Raw genomic sequence first — 20,621 nt, 5'->3', positions numbered from 1 at the left:
TGAACAGGAGAGGCGAGAGAATCGACCCCTGAGGTACCCCACAAGTAAGGCACCTTGCAGTCGATCTCTGCCCTCCTGTCAACACTGTCTGCGACCGGTCAGAGAGATAGGAGGAGAACCACCGATAAACGGTGCTTCCCACTCCCAAACTCTCCAACCGGTGCAGCAGGATACCATGGTCGATGGTATCAAAAGCCACTGAGAGATCTAACAGGACCAGGGCAGAGGAATAACCCCTATCCCTGGTCCTCCAGAGGTCATCCACCAACGCGACCAAAGCTGTCTCCGTGCTATATCCGGACCGGAAGCCGGACTGTATAGCTTAAAAGTCTATAGAGATTCTCAGTCATCCAGGTCATGGTTGCCCCAAAGGTGCTTTTTCAGGAGGCAACTGGAGTTTGTTTGTTTTCTTTGAAGATGTTTCGCTTTTCACCAAGAAGCTTCTTCAGCTCTGACAGGATAGTGGGGAATGCAAACACCTCAGAAGATCTTTGCAGAATTTTGCGCAAATCTGTTTTGTGTGCTAATTGCACCCTTATCTGGACTGTGAAGCTATGACTGTGAAGTCAGTCATTTTTTGTGTGGATTGCTTCAATGCACTCTATATGGGACTCACATTTTAAGGCTGACCATGAAAATGACTCAGAAGCTACAGCTGGTCCAGAATTCAGCAATGTAAGAGGTTATGGGCACCTTTGTGTGTAGGTTATCAAGAGATTTCGGGGTGTACTCCTAAATTGCTGGTTATGATCTATAACGGGTCTCCAACCGTGGCAATTTTAAGACTTGCGGACTCCAACTCCCAGCTTTGCTGGCTGAGGAATTCTGGGAGTTGAAGTTCACAAGTCTTAAAATTGCCAAGATTGAAGACCCCTGACCTATAACACTGTTGGCAAACCTTTTTGGCACTTAGTACCGAAACTGGATTGTGCGCACGTGCACAGGAGCACCAGAAACTGGAAGAGTAGCTCCCCTGCATGCACACGTGGGAGCTAAGGAAACTGGAAGAGCTTCTACATGCGTTCACATGGCCTTCCGGTTTCTGGCATGCATGCACGTGCAAAGACCAACTGGCCAGCACGCATGTTCGGATCAGAACCTGGAAGAGCAATGGGCGATGACTGGCATGCCGAGAGATGGCTCTGTGTCCCATTTCCGGCACATGTGCCATAGGTTCACCATCACAGACCTATAAAGTCCTCCAATGCACAAGACCAGGGGTGAAATCCAGCAGGTTCTGACAGGTTCCAGCGAACTAGTAGCGGAAATTTTGAGCAATTGGGAGAACCGGCAAATACCATCTCTGGCTGGCCCCAGAGTGGGATGGGAATGGATATTCTGCAATATCCTTCCCTGGAGTGGGGAGGGAATGGGGATTTTGCAGTATCCTTCCCCTGGAGTTGGGAGGGAATGGAGATTTTGCGGTATCTTTCCCCTGGAGTGGGAATCGGGATTTTGAAGTATCCTTCCCCTGGACTGGGGAGGGAATGGGGATTTTGAAGTATTCTTCCCCTGGACTGGGGAGGGAATGGGGATTTTGAAGTATCCTTCCTCTGCCACGCCCACCAAGCTAGACCCACCAAACCACACCACGCCCACCAGGCCATGCCCATAGAACTGGTAGCAAAAAAAATTGGATTTCACCACTGCACAAGACCTGGTTGTTGGAGGAACTGCTTGTTTCCAATGATTTCTGCCTTTCCAATAAAATTGGGGACTTGTCATTTGAGCATTTAGACCTGGCAGGACACAGGAGACTGTTTTTTCTGTTGCTTGCCTGCCCTATGAAACAGCATTCTCCAGATTCATATGATATAGCCCCAACTCTATCTGAAAGATCTATCTGCCTTTCCCATAGACTTTTCTCCCAGGATTTAGGTTAAGTTTTGTGTCTTGACCATTTTGTATTAGATGAAGTTTCTCAGACATGGGGGGGGGGGTTGTTTTGTTTTTTGGCTTCTGTTTTTAATATTATGTATTGCTTTCATTTGTGAATGCTGCTCTGAAGTCACATATCAGTGAATGGCCATATCTGTTGATTTAATAAACCAACATTACATCAAGGAAAGCTTCTTCGAGCTCAGTTTGCAAGTTTCATCATTCCAGGGGACAATTTAATGGGGTTCATGCTCTCAGAAAGGGGAAGAACAGGGAAAAATCTGACGGGTGAGGTTTTCTGGAGCTCAGCTGACCATATTAAGCTGTTGTAAGTCTCATTTAGCTTTGAAACTGCAACCATTATGGTTTATAAGAACCGTGGTGGCACAGTGGTTAAAATGCAGTATTGCAGGCTTGTTCTGCCAGTAGTTCCATCCTGACGGGCTCAAGGCTGACTCAGCCTTCCATCCTTCCAAGGTGGCTAAAATGAGGACCTAGCTGTAAAGCACTACATATAAAGTATAGATGTCAGGGCTCCAAGTAACATCCCAATAAAAGAAAACTCAGGAGGCTTGAGTTTTCTCAAAGTTCCATTTTATTAAAGATGTCATATTGGTACATCTGGGAAAACCCGAATCTGAAAGCTTCCAGGTTTTCCCTACCCAAAGAATAGAATAGAATAGAATAGAATTTATTGGCCAAGTGTGATTGGACACACAAGGAATTTGTCTTGGTGCATATGCTCTCAGTGTACATAAAAGAAAAGATACTTTCATCAAGGTACAACATTTACAACACAATTGATGGTCAATATATCAATATAAATCATAAGGATTGCCAGCAACAAAGTTACAGTCATACAGTCATAAGTGGAAAGAGATTGGTGATGGGAACTATGAGAAGATTAATAGTAGTGCAGATTTAGTAAATAGTTTGACAGTGTTGAGGGAATTATTTGTTTAGCAGAGCGATGGCCTTCGGGAAAAAACTGTTCTTGTGTCTAGTTGTTCTGGTGTGCAGTGCTCTATAGCGTCGTTTTGAGGGTAGGAGTTGAAACAGTTTATGTCCAGGATGCGAAGGATCTGCAAATATTTTCACGGCCCTCTTCTTGATTCGTGCAGTCCAAGGAAAGTCCAAGTCCCTGCCCAACACCCACATGTCCATCACATGGTCCAATCTAAGCACCATCCCAATGGGAGATGCCTCCCAGTCACATCTCTCTATATGCAGGGCAAGTTGTCCTTGACTCCCTGAGAAAGGAACGTTATTATGGCTATATATCTCCCTTGCTCCATATAATCCCCCCTCCCAGTTTCCCACAGTAGTAAATGTGGCCTGAAGCTCCAAGGCAAAAGATGGCTTCCAGGTCCGACAATACATCTAAGTGCTATTGCTATTGTACAAGCCAGGGTTTGATTTCACAGGTTAGACAAACCAAGCTGTTAGCCACAAATCAGAGGATTGTAATATGAACGCATCTCAGAAAACTTCTCCACCCGAGCCAGATGGCATGAAATGTAAATTCCCCTTGAATGGTGTCTCGGTTGAATGGTGGGTTCTGATCAGTGGTGGGTTTCAAAATTTTTTACTACTAGTTCTGTGGGTGTGGCTTGGTGGGCATGGCAGGTGAAGGATAATGTAAAATCTCCATTCCCACCCCACTCCAGGGGAAGGATACTGTAAAATCTCCCCAATTCCCTCCCCAATCTAGGGGAAAGTTCCTGCAAAATCCCCATTTCCTCCCAATCAGCTGTGACTTGGGAGGCAGAGAAAGGATGGGGGTGGGGCCAGTCAGAATTTTTACTACCGGTTCTCCAAACTACTCAAAATTCCCACTATCGGTTCTCTAGAACTGGTCAGAACTGCTGAAACCCACCTTATCTGGTTCTGATTGAAGAGTAAGCTTTTGTAGACTTCTAAACAAGGTTTCATTATATAGCATCCTGCCTCACCAGACAGCAGGTGGGAAAACATCTATCAATCAGAATCTGAAGAAGGAAAGTTGTAACCAGAGATGGACTTCACTTAATTTTACCACCGGTTCGCCACGCACTGAAAATGTGAGCGCACACCTTTCGCACATGCACCCGGCTTGGCTCGCACGGCTTGCATGCATGTGGCTTAGAAAGTGTGGCTGAATAGGACAGCATAGCACCAGGGTGGGTAGGTAGACCCACCTGCAAGTCGTCACTACCGGCTGAATACCACACTGGTGTCACCCTCCCTGGGATGACTTCCTCTAGACTGGTTCCTTATGCATCCCTATGTCCTGATTAGCATCTCTCAAGTTAAAGAGATTAGAAAATAAATAAATCCATTGGAAAACCTCAGGGAATTGAGAGGCAATTTCTGAATCCAACGTGCGAGAGCCTGCAGAGAGAACTAATTCCTTACTTGAAGAAGGGGAGGAGGAAAAAGTGATTCTAGCTCTTAAATGCAGGATGTCCTTTGCACAATTAAGTGCAAAATTTATATACAGCTCAGCCAGAAAGTGGTTAAGTAAGTTTAGCCCCATTTTACAACCTTTGTTACCACAGTTGTTAAGCGAATCACTGCAGTTGTTAATAACAGGGTTGTTAAGTGAAACTGGCATTGACTTTGCTTGTCAGAAAGTCACAAAAGGTGATTGCATGACACTGGGACACTGCAACCATCATAAATACGAACTAGTTGACAAGCGTCCGAAATCTGACCACATGACCACGGGGAATTCTGCCATGGTTGAAAAAGTGTGAAAAATGGTTATAAGTCACTTTTCCAATGCCGTTGTAACTTCAAACAGTCACTAAACAAGTGGTTGTAAGTTGAGGACTATCTATTCATGGAATCTGGCAAGTAAACACAAACCTACACCCCCCCCCCTTTTTTTTTATAAAAAAAATTCTTTTTCTTGAACTGAAATGTTAGGGAATTTGGAAACTGCTCGGGAAATCTCACAATCGTTTTTCCTTTCTTTCTTTCATCATCTTACCCGAAAAGATCGGTACAAACCACAACGGTCTTCTCATTCCAAATTAACTTTATTATTTAGTTAATGTTATAATTCATAAAAGGGGGGAACTCCATTACAGTAGTTTAAATAAAAAGTGCAGACTGCGGACACTCTAAAAATATATATATTCGTTATGTCTAATTTGAAACATTCCAGGCTTAGTGAACCATCATCTGTCATCAACTTTGATTCTGCTTTGATTCCTCGGTGTGATTTGAAAGACAGCAAGAGCCTGTTTTGGACTCCAGGGCGTACGGAGAGAAAAGGGGAAAGAGGGAATCAGGAAGGTGAACGGGGTGGAGGGGGAGAAAGAGAAAGGATTTACCAGCAGAAATCAAAAACTGCATTTTGGAATAGTACCTTTATGCAACAGAAAAGGCTAATTCACATTATTGGGGAGGGGGGTTCTGGATTTCGGTGCCTGGAAGGTCGCCTTTAAGCCAAGCTTTTCAGCTGGACTTTGCAACTGTGCCTCAAAGGGAAATTGCATATGCAAGAGCTAAAGCTGCAATTGACTTCTCTCTTGCAAAAATTCCACCTGGTAAGTTTTGCACATTATGGAAAATATGAGAATACACCAGAATGATTTCACAATTGTTTGGTTCCCTACAGTGTACACATCTGTCTTGGCAAAAATCTGAGCCACAAACTTTCACATCAGTAGATCTCCTCTCCAACATCTCTGTCCCTAATGAATGTATTCATCCCAGAATGTAGCAGGCACTGCAACAGAAACAACTTATCCTTAAATCAGAAAAAGCTGCTGAATCCTAGGACCACATTAGAAGAGGAAAGACATTTCCAGCACACCTGTAGACTTATTCCTTCACACGAGGATGCATAAGGTGACTCACTGGGAACTCCAAACAAGACCCATGAGCAGCACCAGTATTTGAAACAAGCCACAATGATGTCAAAAAGACATGTGGGCGTTGACATCATCACTATGCGCCATAATTTGCCTTCTATTGTTTCCCCTGCAAACAGACAGAATTATTAGGCTAAGAAGATATGATTAACAGCAGTAACTAATTAGAGAATTCCCTTTTCCCAGCTATGACAGAGGATGGGAGATGGGCTCCCCTACCTGCACCTGAAAGTAGCTAGGTGCAAATGAATCTCTGGATTGAGCTGAATGTGGATGAAGTTTTCACCTGATGCTCTGGATCACATAATGAATTTGGGATTCTCAAGACTATCGGCTACTTGCAAAAACTGTGCAAGTTTCCCTGTGGACTAGCAGGTTCAATGGTCCAATCACATTACTTGTTAAACCAGAAATCTGTTTTTAATCTCCCACCCATTGACTGATTGGGAACCTGGTAGATCTGGAAGCTAAGGAAAACAAAGACAGAAAAACACACAAGGATACCAATTTTCCCTTAAGCAAGAACATAGGACTATGATCATAAAAGATAACGAGACACAACTGAGTAGGCTATTTCTTACAGATTTCGGCTTACAAGAGCCCCAAAAATGCTTTTTTCAAGAGGAAACTGGTCTTTGATTAAGTCCAGTTGCCTCTTGAAAAAGCACCTTTGGGACAATTGGGACCTGGGTGCATTTTTACATGCAGGAGGGTCTTTTATTCTAGTTGCTATGGAGGTGCATTCAGATGGGTTAAATTTGACATAGATCCTGACATTCACTTATCATCGTCATCTACATTTTGTGAATATGGGATCTCGCCGGCTTATTGCCTGAAGATGATGGATTCAAGTTCTGAGCCATTCAGTAGCTTCTTTGGAGCACAAGCGTGGTTGGAAATAAGTTAATTAATAAGACATTAAAATGCAGCTTCAACAGAAAACCTCAAGGACCAAAGGAAACTTGCAAGGAGAAGCCGTGAATAACATTTCAAGTATTGGAAACATGAGAGGCCAGACAAGTTATTGCATATAGGTTAAGACTTTCTGTTCAAAATGCCCAAGCACAGGAGAAGACTCAAACATCTAACAGATTGAATTTGGTGGTCAACAACGGTTCAGAAAACTGAACCCAAACCTGTAATCATAAACAAAATGGAACCTTAAAAAAACAAGCAACCAGTTCTTGCTAGGTTCCTGATGAGAGAACGGCCATTTTGAAACGAGAAAAGGACTTCTAGGTTCCTCACACATCCCCCATTTTAAAGTAAAACAGGCCCACATGAGGTGACTACGTGGTCTGCTCCACCGGGGATTCTGAAGGAGTTTTACAGAGAACATATGAGATAAAAGGGACATGAGCTACCCACATGCACAGGCAACACACCGAAAGACAAAATCAGACAGACAAAAATGGGCTTCTTGGTCAGAGGCAGACAAGTAGGCAGGATTAAAAAGATGTTAATTCCACTCTCGGCAAAGTTCCCAGACCACAATGTCTGCACCATCCGAGAGTAGGAATCTTAGCAGCAGGATTTAATAAGAAGCATATTCTCTCCTTGCCCAAAAGTCACGCGGACAATCATGAGCTGGATGGGCCCTAGGCTAGATTGTTGTTGGGTTCGATGCGCTGCACCATCATGGAGACCAGCTTCTCAAGGGTGCGGGCACTCTGGCGGCTGGCTTCCAAGACTTCCTCGTGGTTGGCCTTCTCTTTGGTGTCATAGTCCAGAATGGCTTTGTTGGTGATGAGGGAGAAGCCAAAAACTCGGAGGCCGCAGTGACGGGCCACAATGACCTCAGGGACTGTGCTCATGCCTGAAAGGGGGAAGGAAAGAGGGAAAGTATTAGAGGAACCGGTTCAGGAGGATCGGGAAGAGTGGGGACACAGCTCTCTTAACACTCCACAAAACTGGAGGAGGAGGAGGAGAATACTCTCCATGGGAAAAAATTAATCAAGGGGGAAAGCAACCTAGAACTAAGGACAGATTTCCGGATAGTTAGAACAATTAATCAGTGGAACAATGTGCCTCTAGATGTTGTGAATGCTCCAACACTGGAAGTTTTTAAAGGAGGAATTGGATAACCATTTGTCTAAAATGATATAGGGTTTCCTGCCTCAGCAGGGAGTTAGACTAGAAGTCCTCCAAGGTCCCTTCCAACTCTGTTATTCTATTCTATTCTATTCTATTCTATTCTATTCTATTCTATTCTATTCTATTCTATTCTATTCTATTCTATTCCTTTATTTTATTTAGATCCTATCTTTATTATTTTCTTACAGATAGTTCTCAATTTATAACCATTCATTTATAGTTACCATTCGAAGTTACAATAGCACTGAAAAAAGTAACTTATGATCATTTTTTCACACTTATGACCACTGCAGCATCCCCATGGTCACATGATCAAAATTCTGATGCTTGGCAACTTAATATTTATGACGGTTGCAGTGCCCCCAGGGTGGGAAGTCATATGGATCAGTTTTTGCAACCTTCTGACAAGCACAATCAATGGAGAAGCCAGATATGCTGAACAACCATATTAACAATTTAACAACTGCAATGATGCACTTAACAGTAGTGGGAAGGACAGTGGTAAAATGGGGGGCAAAACCCACTTAAAAACTGTTTCACTTAGCAACATAAATTTTGGGGTTAATTGTGGTCTTAAGGTGAGGACTACCTGTAGTTTTGCCTAAAATAAATAATCAGGAGAGGAAGACTTGGTTTTATCTATGCCCCAGGAAGAACATTTCCCCTTATCTCCGCCCTTGACTGACCAACAGCATCGACACCCAGTCTCTGCAGGAAGCGGCATTCAGCGATGGTCTCATAGTTGGGGCCTCCCAAGGCACAATACACCCCCTCTTTCATGCAGCCAGAACAGCCAATTTCAGAAGCCACCGTGATAGCCAGTTTTCTCAAGTCTTCATTGTAGGCATCCGACATGGCTGGAAAGCGGACGCCGAACCTGCGGGAAATCAACGCAAAGAGGACTCAATGGGATTGTGTTTCCTTTCTTCGCATCTGAAAAATAGCCTGTCGTTCTTTTTAAATCAGAAACGTTCATAAAGGCTGGGAAGACAGTCATGGACACTGAACTGAATATATATAGTGGTCCGTCAGCAGCCTATGGAGCTGGCAATGGAGTTGGACAGCGATGAGGCTGAGGTGGGGCCAGGGCCATCGGGGAATGAGGTGCGGACTCAAGAGTCTCCAGAGACTGATAGTAATGAGGCAGAGGAACAGGAGGAGCCTGTTCCTAATGCACGCATGAGAAGAGCTGCCAAAAGGGAAGAGCAGCTCAAGGAGGGAGGACAGCTCAGGAGTAGGGCCAAGAGATGATTGGCCCCTCCCATAAGGCTTAAAAACAGACCAGTTTTGCCGGAAAACAACATTGTAGCTGTGTCCTCTGCTTCGTGTATGTCTTTGTGTTTGTGGCTTCTGGACATTTGCCAGGAAGGGCCTTTGGCAGTTTGCCTAATTGGACTAAGGTTTGTGAGATAACTGAAGAATTTGTGTTGGGAGGCATTTGCTTTACTTTGAGTTGAACGATGCTGGGAATGAAGTAATTCCCAGCTGTTCGAATAAAGTTTGTTTTTCCACGGACTAAGTTTATTACTACCTACTTGGGCCTGGGTCACAACAATACATGGCCCTAATGCTGTAAGCCAGTGGTGTCAAACTGGCGGCCCGTGGGCAGACATGTGTCATAGCACAGGGCACGCCCACCCCAGCTCCGTGAAGGGGGGGGAAAAACCCTTCGTGATACGTCACATGACGTTGCGAGTTTCAAACCCATGCTGTAAGCTGACTCTGCAGGTAGATGATTCATTTAACAACTGTTTGAAGTTATGACAACACTGAAAAAAGGGGAATTATGACCAGCTCTTTCCACTTAGAAATGTCGCAATGCCCCCACGGTCATGTGATCAAAACATGAATCCTCGGCAACTGGCATGTATTTACAACAATTGCAGTGTCCGAGGGCCGCCTGTTCAACATCTGCTTTGCTTCCAACAAGCAAAGATGATGCTTCCAGGAAAAAGCTGGATCCCTTAACAACGTGTTATTCCCTTAAGTAAAAATATAGCAAAATTGGACATGAGTCACATAATTTCTGCATCGCTTGGTGACTGCCGTGGAACGTAGTCTGGAATCCCAGGAGGAAAGTGATGCTTCTCAGAAGGCAAAGTGATAAAAGAACTTGGAATGTCTGGTAGGCAGGAAGAAGGCCAAGACTGACCTTCCCTAGCAGTTCACCGCCACCGATCCCCGCCGCCTGGAACCGGCCAAAAATGCGACACAAGGAGGCCAAAAATGGGTCATGTGGAGGCTGAAAACGCGAGGCACAGAGGCTGAAAATGCAACGCACGGAGACAGCGATCGGCGGTGATGTGTTGTGGTAATCCCCACAGCCTGGAATGAGTCTAAAATGGGGCATGTGGAGGCCAAAAATGCAACACTCAGGGGCTGAAGGGTAGGGCCTAGCAGGTGGGCAGCGCTTCGGCAACACTTGTTATATAAGATGCACCACAATTTTCACCCATTTTTTTTTTGGGTGCGGGGGGGAGATGCGTCTTATACTCCAAAAAGTACTGTATATCTACATCTATGCAGATACTATAGTTGCTTTAGTCTGGCAAGATTGATGTCAGGCCCAACAAACAAACAAAACACCAAAAACATATAGAGTTACTTCAGAGTTGTTTCTTTATTGTTGTTTGCCTACAGACAGAATCTTGCCAGAATAAAGCAACTACCTGCCTAACTGCAGGTAGTTCTCCATGTATGATCGAAATTTTCATTGCTAAGCAAAACAATTAAGTGACTGTTGCCCCGTTTTAAAACCTTTCTCAACAGTCAAATGAATTGCTGCAGTTGTTCAATAAGTAAAACAATTAAGTGAATCTGAGCCATGGTGGTTAGAATGTAGTATACTGCAGGCTAACTCTGCTCATTACCAAGAGTTCGATCCTGACCGGCTTGAGGTTGACTCAGCCTTCCAGCCTTCCCAGGTGGATAAAATGAGAACCCAGATTGTTGCAGACAATATGCTGACTCTGTAAACCGCTTAGAGAGTGCTGTGAAGCACTTTTGAAGCAGTATATAAGTGTTATTGCTAACTGGAGTTCCCACTGACTTTGCTTGTCAAAGGGTCACAAAAAGTGATCACATGACCTCGGGGCACTACAACCATTATAAATATACGGCAGTTGCCAAGCATCCAAATTTCGACGACCAAAACCATGTGTTCACGATGGCCACGTGACCATGGGAATGCCACAATGTTTGTGTAAGTGTGAAAAACGTTCGTGAGTCACTTTTTCAATGCTATTGTAACTTTGACTGGTCAGTGAATGGTTGAAAATCGAGGATTATCTTTATAGATATATTCTGTGAACTGGTAGGGAGCGCCCTTAACCCTCTATTAGACATTTCAACCTCCACTGTCTCATTGCCTGCTTGGAAGCTGCCCCTCCCCTCCTGGGATTCCAGGCTACGTTCCACTACAGAGAGAGAAATTCTGGTCCCAACTGTGGATGTACCGTATTTTTTGGAGTATAAGATGCACCTTAGTTTTTGGGGAGGAAAATAAGAAAAAAGCTGATTGGCAGATGGATCGGCCTCCCGGAATACCCCCAATCAGCTGTTCCCAGAGGTGAATTTTAGCAACAGGTTCCTTGGTTGTGAGCTCTGTGCCTTGATTATTATTATTATTATTATTATTATTGCTTTTTTTTTCTGTCTCTGAAACTTCTGAAACTCCATTTTTATTTCTTTTATTTCTGCCTCTGAAAGCTTACGAAATAGCTTCAGAAAAAAACCCTCTGAAGCTGTGTTTGGAGGCTTTTTTCCTGAAGCTCTGTTTGGGGGCTTCTTTTCTGAAGCTCTGTTTGGGGAGTTCTTTTCTGAAGCTTCTTTTCTGATGCTTTTTTCACCGCCGGAAACCTCTGTTTTAGAAGCTGGGCGGGGCTACATTCGGAGTATAAGACGCACCCAGATTTTCACCCTTTTTGGGGGGGGGGGAAGGTCCGTCTTATACTCCCAAAAATACAGTAAGTCAAGGACTATCTGTAGTTCAAATTTCAAAACTGCTTTGGAAGCAGTCTCTTAAGAGCCGTCAAGAAAATGTTTTCTCTCTCGTCGCAGTCCAGTGAGCAGGCAAGGAAGAGAATGCAAGAGAACTGAGAAGCCCACATTACCTCTCATCGTTCGGTCCCATCAAAGGGTTCTGCCCAGAAAACCCAGGCATGTTGATGTGGTCCTGGATCACCATGATGTCCCCAACTTTGAAGGCAGGATTGAGCCCCCCAGCTGCATTGGTGACAATCAGGGTTTCAACGCCAAGCAGGTGGAAGATCCGAACTGGGAAGGTCACCTGGAAGTAGAAAACAAAAGAAAGATCCTGAAGGGGCATTGTAGCATGGAGTGAGGGGCAGGATTACCGGAAGCTAGTCCCAATTTTCTAACGTATTCTATGCAAAGCAAGGGATCCATCTGTCCAAATTTGTCTGTGATCGTCCATAGCCTCTTTCTTGTTTAGATCTGATCTGTGGGGCTGACCTGGAAATAGCAAAAGGCCAGCAAGTCGTGCCTCTGCTAACAAAAATGGGACACGTGGGGGCCGCATGCATCCCTCTCTCCGCGCCACGTTTTCATCCTGGATGGCCTCCTGCAGCACTCTGCCAGCCAAAACGGGGCACCAGGGCCACACGCGGGAACCCTCATGCCCCATTTTGGCCGGCAGGACACTGCAGGAAGCTGTTGAAGCTGAAAACAGTTGTGTGCAGCTCCCCACGCCCTGTTTTTGCCAGCAGGGTGCTGTAGGAGGCCATCAGGCCATCCAAGCCTGACCTAAACTTTCTGCTTTCAAAAATTCAGGAATCTCTGTCTTTTCCTAATCACTGAGATAACAATGTCAGCTCTTCAGGGCAATGTAACCGGAACAATATTCATATCTCTCACAGCATATTGATACCATCCTTCTTAGAAGATGGAAGCAGAATGTTTATGATGCGGCTAATTTACAAATATTATTGGGAATCGGCTTCAGAACCGTATGTTGTTTGTGTAGTTCCAAGGAAAGCGAAGTAGATGGAGGAAGCAAAGGAATAGCTTATCACAAGGTAGTCTCTTTGAAGGAGATTAGCTTAGAGAATGGGCATGGCCTAGGTTCACCACGGAAATTTCCTTTTGTAATTTTTTTAAAATTTTGGACTAATAGTGCTGAAATGTATCTTTGAGTGCACTCAGAGACACTTGGTCCTTTTATTATAATTCAATGGTTTTCCACAGTTTCTCAAATTACAATTGGATCAACATCTTAGTTTTGAAAGTGAGTGCGACCACAACAATCTGGGACTGAACACACTCAAAACCGTAGAAATGGTGGTAGACTTTAAGAGAAACCCTTCCATACTTACACGTCTTACAATACTAAACAACACAGTATCAACAGTAGAGACCTTCAAATTTCTAGGTTCTACCATATCTCAAAGATCTAAAATGGACACCTAACATCAAAAATGTCATGCACCTCTATAACTGTCTGGTTTGGTTCTGCAACCCAACAAGACAGACACAGACTTCAGAGGATAATTAGAACTGCAGAAAAAACAATGGCTACCAGCCGGCCTTCCATTGAGGATCTGTATGCTGCATGAGTCAAAAAGAGGGCTGTGAAAATATTTACAGACCCCTCGCATCTTGGACATAAATTGTTACAACTACTACTCTCAAAACAAAGCTATAGAGCACTGCACACCAGAACAACTAGACAGAAAAACGTTTTTTTTCCTGAATGCCATCACTCTGCTAAATAAATAATTCCTTCAACATTGTCAAACTATTCACATTAGGCTGCATTGCTATTGCTATTGGTCTTCTCATTGTTCCTGTCACCCATCGCCTCCCACTTGTGACTGCATGACTGTAACTTTGTTGCTTGTAACCTTGCAATTTATATTGATATTGTTTCCGAGTATGATTTGTACCGTAGGACCATCACTGAGTGTTGTGCCTTGTGATTCCTGACGAGTGTATCTTCTCTTTTTAGGTACACTGAGAGCCTATGTACCAAAGACAAATTCCTTGTGTGTCCCATCACACTTGCCAATAAATATTCTGTTCTATTAAAAATGGAGTGGAGTGACTCACCTTCCACAATGGGTAGCCTTCATACATATGGAAGCGCCCTTGCATCACCACAGTCGGCGTCTCACTCAAGTTTCCGAACACCAGCCTGCCAGCATGGCCTACAACTTTAATAAGACAAAAAAAGTACAGTTAAACACTTTGCAGATGCCGCCTGTGGCGAATTTATTGCATTGCAGTTTCTCTATACAGTATCCTGTTGGTTTACGACGCCACCTGGTGTTTTGCATGAAAATTACACTCCTTGGCCATCTCCCATTACCTGTGCTTTGGGGAAAGTTGGGTATCTTAGCATAATCAAACACCACTTGATCCTTCAGGAGGTCAGCCAGCCCCCCAAGCCCTGAGCCACAGATGATAGCTACTCGGGGCCGATGCTTGGTTTTACTCAGGAGCCAATCTGCTGTCCGCTTACAATCCTCATAGGTGTATCTGAAACAAGAAAAGATTGAGATGAGATGGGGAATAGAGGTTTAAATTGTTTCACCTGCAGGAATGAGGATTCACCAGTAGATGGCACCAAATATTGCACACAGAACTCTAATGAAGGGTGTTTGATTTGAATTCCAAAGAAACCACATTAAAATAAACTGTGTTTTTGAAGAAGCAGGACGGAAGGTGGCAGGCAATCACATCAACCAGGAATGGGGAAAGGAAAGGAATGACTCAGCTGTCAAAATAATATGCGAGATGAGGAGGAAAAAGCCACATTAGTCCTTCAGTTGTTTCTCTAAGTGACGCATTAGGATAACTCAATTCATACACAGTACATTAGTAATCCCCCCTAAGGATTTATTTCAACTATTTCCATTATACTCATTTTCCACTTGTTCATACCAGACTTCACAGAGACCTCGGTGCCTAGAAATAGTCCTCAACTCAGCCCAAAATTTCCACTGCTAAGTGAGACAGTTGTTAAATGAGTTCCTGTTGTAGGAAGAAAAATCCAGCCTGGTTCCAAGCCGGGAGAAAGACACTGGAAATAAAATGAAGGCTGGCTACAAGGAAAGAAGGTCTCTATATATTAGATTTCCAGAAACTTCAGTGACAGCAGCATGTTTCCGGGGTGGCTGATAAAATAGCTGAGTGAGTGGATGGGTTTTTAATAGGGTTCGGGGGTTTGGTGATTGAGATACTCCAGGGGGGTTGTGCAATGAAGTGGGCTTTGTGTCTTTTACTATTTCAGTGGTGGTGGGTTAATCCTATTATGTCATAAAGGACATATGCTGTCCTTAGAATTTTGGGGGAGGGGAATATAAATTCTTAATCCCATCAGCTCCAGCCTTCTGTGGGAGCTGTGGCTGAAGGCGTTTTGTTTATGGTCCAGTCTTTATGAATGGGTACAAAATCTCCATTCCAAAAGACAGTCTCTAATGCTTGAGGCTGTTTTCCTATGGCAGGAAGACTGGGCCTGCTTGCTTTCTGCCTCTAAGAACATGTTTCTCCATTTCTCCTTTGGGGAAAATATAATATTTGGGGAAATATAATAATTATTTAGGGGATGCGGTGGCTCAGAGGCTAGGACGTTGAGCTTGTCGATCGAAAGGTCGGCAGCTCGGCGGTTCGAATCCCTAGTGCTGCCGTGTAACGGAGTGAGCTCCCGTTACTTGTCCCAGCTTCTGCCAACCTAGTAGTTTCGAAAGCATGTAAAAATGCAAGTAGGAAAAATAGGGACCACCTTTGGTGGGAAGGTAACAGCGTTCCGTGCGCCTTTGGTGTTTAATCATGCCACATGACCACGGAGACGTCTTCGGACAGCGCTGGCTCTTCGGCTTTGAAACGGAGATGAGCACCGCCCCCTAGAGTCGGCAACGACTAGCACGTATGTGCGAGGGGAACCTTTACCTTTTACCTAATATTTTGCCTCTTTTAATATTCCCAAAAATATTTCATTCTCTGGGAAGTGGGGTGTCTTCCCACTCCATTTTACGACATTTTACGCCATAATTATTAAGTGGCACTGCAGTTGTCAAGTTAGTAATACAGTTGTTAAGTGAATCTGGCTTCCCTACTGATTTTAGTTATCAGAAGATCACAAAAACTGATTAGATGTCCTTGGGGAAACTGCTACCATCATAAATATGAGCCAATTGCCAAGCGTCCAAATTTTGATCATGTGACCTTGGGGCTGCTGCCTAAGTGAAATGAAATATAGTCATAAGTCACCTTTTTCAGTGCCATTGTAATTTCAAACGGGCACTAAACGAATGGTTGTAAGTCGAGCACTACTTGCATTCAAAATACAAACAGTCCTCAGTTTACAACCATTTGCTTTAGCAAGCGTTCAAAGTTATGACAGCAACGTGCAATGTGACTTAAGGCAGATTTTCATGCTTTCACTGTTGCAACATCACTGGGAGTCCTACGTGATGATGAGCCAGATGCTCGGCAACCATTGTGCATCGCAATCACAAGAGCGTCAACTTGTGACCTTACCACCCAGCTTGCAACCATGTAGAAGCCAGTAAAGTCACAACTCAGGGTCACGTGATGTCTCCCTTAATGACAAATGCAAAAAATAAAATTAGGAAAATTGGGTGCGGTCACCTGATGCTTCATTTAACAATTTCATCCCTTAATAATGAATTTTACAATATCTATTGTGGTCATAAGTCGAGGGCTACACTTGTAAACATTTGAACTCTCCCAACCTCTGGTAAGGTAGACTATGCTGAGAAAAGGAGAACATTTCCAAACGGACCGATGAACTTCACAGAAAAGTGATGAGAGGAGGGATATTTGAAGCAAATCTTTCCTATCGTGTTACAAGCTAGAGATTTTTACTTGATCCAGATTTCAAAGAAAGGAGATTTTTTTAATTTGCTCATCTTGTGTGATTATTTGCTCACCTTTGGTACTTCTTTAAATAAACATTTCTCCTCCTTCGAAACATACCATCCAAATTGCAATTTTTTCCACAGCTCAAGAAATTCCTTTTAACTCTCTGCAACACGGATCATCCTTCTGTCTCTGTCTCTATCTTTGCTTTCTCTCAGGTCTCTGTCTGTCTCTGTCTCTCTCTCTGTGTCTCTCTTTCTCTTTGTCTCTGTCCCTCTCTCTCACACACACACACTCTCACTTTCTGTCTCTCTCTCTGTCTCTCTTCCTCTTTGTCTCTCTGTTTCTATCTCTCTCTCTGTCTCTTTCTCTCTGTCTCTCTGTCACTCTCTGTCGCTCTTTCTGTCACTCTCTCTCTCTCTGTCTCTCTCTCTCTGTCACTCTGTCTCTCTCTCTCTCTGTCTGTGTGTGTCTGTGTCTGTGTCTCTCTGTCACTCTCTGTCACACTCCCTCTGTCTCTCTCTCACTCACTCTCTCTCTCTCTCTCTCTCTCTCTGTGTGTGTGTGTGTGTTTGTCTTTCTCTCTGTCTCTCTTTCTCTTTGTCTCTGTCCTCTCTCTCACACACACACTCTCACTTTCTGTCTCTCTCTCTGTCTCTCTTCCTCTTTGTCTCTCTGTTTCTATCTCTCTCTCTGTCTCTTTCTCTCTGTCTCTCTGTCACTCTCTGTCGCTCTTTCTGTCACTCTCTCTCTCTCTGTCTCTCTCTCTCTGTCACTCTGTCTCTCTCTCTCTGTCTGTGTGTGTCTGTGTCTGTGTCTCTCTGTCACTCTCTGTCACACTCCCTCTGTCTCTCTCTCACTCACTCTCTCTCTCTCTCTCTCTCTCTCTCTCTCTCTGTGTGTGTGTGTGTGTGTGTGTGTGTTTGTCTTTCTCTCTCTCCTTTTTCTGCAACCCTTTGCATTTCTTCCTGGACCATTTCAATCCATGAAACTACGGAAAAATTCTAGAAAAGATTTGTGTACAATTGGTTTTGTATACTAGCTGCAGTGGGTTTATTGTATGCACAAAGACGGAAGAATACAGAAATAACCACAATGGAAGTCACTAGATGGTGAAGGTAGCTGAGTTTGCATAAATGGCAGAGGTGACCAGTTTGGTTAAGGAGGGAACAGCAATTGTACTTTTATAAAAGCCTGGGAAACCTTTTTAACTTTTTTTTTTTTTTTGGCTGAAGATGGCAGAAATGAAGTGGTGATTTTTGGAGATTTAGTGATTAAAAAGGGTTGTTTATGAGAAGAAGGGAACCATGGTATGTAATTTAGGAAAATGGCAATTATTATGCTTCTTCTCGCTTCAAAGAAGATTAGAAATCGCTTTTCTATTTTTATCTTTAGATATATATTTTTCTTAGCCTTTTTTTGCCTTTCATTTTTTTAATGTCACTTTTTTCATATCTTTCTTTTTTCCAATTTTTCTTTTTATATTTTTGTAGTCTTTTAATTCTGTGCAAAATCCTTTTCTTGTATTTCATATACATACCGGTATATTCACACACATACACACACACACACACACACACACACACACACACCACATGCACAGAAACCACACAGTATTCATGCTGTTTAAAAATTTCCTCTGGGCGAACTGGCTTGATAACCAAAGCTCAAGTATTTTTCCACCAGACATACACTCTCTCTCTCTCTCTCTCTCTCTCTCTCACACACACACACACACACACACACACACACACACACACACCCTTTCCAGTGAATGAATGCTCAAACGTCCCAGTCAAAAAAGCTAACCTTATTTGTCACCATCACATTTTGCTAAGCCCAAATTGCAGCTGGTCCACCTCTAATATTGGAAACGTCAATCAGACCCCAAGTCTCAAATCAGGAGAAGTGGCACACACCAATTTAGACCAGAAAGGTAAAGAAGAAGCTTGTTTGAGGGTTTTTTGGTGGGTAAATAAAATATTTGTGTCAAATTTCTCCTTGTGTTCTTAGAGCAGTGTTTCTCAACTTTAAGAGGCATGGACTTCAACTCCCAGAATTCCTCAACCAGCCAAGCTGGGTGGGGAATTCTGGGAATTGAAGTCCACGCTTCTTAAAAGTTCCCACGCTTGAGAAATATTGTTTTAAATACATACTCCTGTATTTTATTTTATTTTCTTGTAGCCGAATGAAAGTCTTTGTTGTTATTTCAACTGGACTGTTTTCTTGATTTTCCCCTCTTGGGATTTCATAATCCCATCCAAGGATTAAGCAGTTCCTGTCCTGCTTAACTTTCCAAGTCCAACCAGATCTTGAAAGAGTGGGATTTATTTATTTTCTCCCTACTCTCTTTGAAAATTGTGTCATATTTCTTTCTGAGAATTCAGAAATGGAATGCAGCTAACAACGTAGTGTGCCACCAAAGAATGTGGAGTGAATCTATGGTGTGAAGAGACACATCCAGAAAAAGCCACATCTACACATCAACCCTGCCCACATCTACCCACAGCATACAATTGGTGGCCAACGCCTTTTGGAGTTACCTCATGTGATGGGCATATTCAAGCAGGAAGAAACTGAAATTAGGCTTTGCCCAATATCTATTGTACACACCTACAATTACCCTGTGCCATGTGCAGCGTGCCAAAGTAATGAACCGAAAGAAAATTGGCTTCGCAAAGTGAAGAGAACATGTGCATGTCAGGCACCTGGGAAGAAATGAATCAAAAGGAAACGCGATGCATAAATAAGGTGTTTCAATTTAGCACCTTTTCATCTTCCTAGAAATAAGATCTTGACTACTCCAAAAAAAGCGAAGGGAGGGCAGAACGGTTCAGAAATGGCTTAATTTCATGCCAATGCTGAGCAAAGGCAGTGGTAAGTTTCTGAACTGAGTTTTTGAGGGTTTTAGGACTGCACTGGCTTAGCCGTTGCCTCTTGTCTTTCTGAGGATGGAAGTCAGAGGTGCAATTTCATTTCTGCCCCTTACAGTTCACGCAAGCAATACATGTAGTCCTCTATTTATGGCCAAAATTGAACCTAAGCTTTCCATTGCTAAGTGAGATAGTTGTTAAGTGACTTTTGCCCTATTTTGCAATCTTTCTTGCCACAGTTGTTAAGCAAATCCCTGCAAGTTGTTTAAGTGAGTAACAGGGTTGTTAAGTGAATCCGGCTTCTCCACTGACTTTGCTGGTCGGAAGTCCCCAAAAGGGGATCACACGACCCTGGGACACACAGCAAGCATCACAAATATATGCCAGCTGCCAAAGGTTCAAATATCAATCATACAATGCTGCAACAGTCGTAAGTGTGAAAAAAATTCATGTCACTTTTTTCAATGTAATTTCATTGTAATTTTGAAAAGCCACTAAACTAATGGCTGTAAGTCGAGCACTACCTTTATTTCATGCATTTAAAATCACAATTAATTTGCCTGTGATTAGGTTCTCTGCACCTGTTCAGATGTACTTTTGTTTATCTTTTATGTAAACCTGCAAAAGCAATCTCACACACACACACCTATAGTAGGACTTGCAGAGGAAAATGCAGCCCAGTCTCCTGGGATTCATCTGAACTCTTAAATCCAACATTGCCTTTCTTAAAAATCTTAAACTACAAAGGCGGAAACAGCAATTGTTAATTGCCACTATTATTATTTATTATACTTCGAAGCTGGCTGATTGCAAAATGCTTCTGTATGGCTTACAGCTAAGGAATAATTAATAGGAAACGTTACGTAACTGGACAACCACCTCACATATTTTTTTTAAAAAAAGCCCACAATCAAAGTTTAAAAGGTACCCTACCCCTACTATGGAATTAAAGGATAGAGAAGAAACAGAATTTTATAAAATTTGAAATATGTGGTAGAATTGATTAGAAGATAGATGTAAAACTGCTATATAAGGGATATGTAATATATGTATATTAAAATGAGAAAATACTGTA

At 43.1% G+C, this 20,621-nt stretch overlaps 1 protein-coding gene across 1 annotated transcript in view; it reads right to left on the bottom strand.

Annotated features, from left to right (window-relative positions):
• Positions 1 to 4,753: 4,753 nt before the first annotated feature.
• The window catches only part of PNP (purine nucleoside phosphorylase), a 37,281-nt gene continuing 21,413 nt past the window's right edge, over positions 4,754 to 20,621 (bottom strand). The window contains exons 2-6 of the mRNA XM_058182946.1: positions 14,158 to 14,327; positions 13,899 to 14,002; positions 11,945 to 12,120; positions 8,519 to 8,709; positions 4,754 to 7,554 (exon numbers count right to left, since the gene is read on the bottom strand). Coding sequence (XP_058038929.1) covers positions 7,337 to 7,554; positions 8,519 to 8,709; positions 11,945 to 12,120; positions 13,899 to 14,002; positions 14,158 to 14,327 — 859 coding nt within the window. The 3' untranslated portion in view covers positions 4,754 to 7,336. The remainder of the gene's footprint in view (positions 7,555 to 8,518; positions 8,710 to 11,944; positions 12,121 to 13,898; positions 14,003 to 14,157; positions 14,328 to 20,621) is intronic.

The sequence above is a fragment of the Ahaetulla prasina genome, chromosome 4, assembly GCF_028640845.1.
Source record: "Ahaetulla prasina isolate Xishuangbanna chromosome 4, ASM2864084v1, whole genome shotgun sequence".
Lineage (NCBI taxonomy): Eukaryota > Metazoa > Chordata > Lepidosauria > Squamata > Colubridae > Ahaetulla > Ahaetulla prasina.
This window is presented reverse-complemented; position numbering and strand designations above follow the sequence as displayed.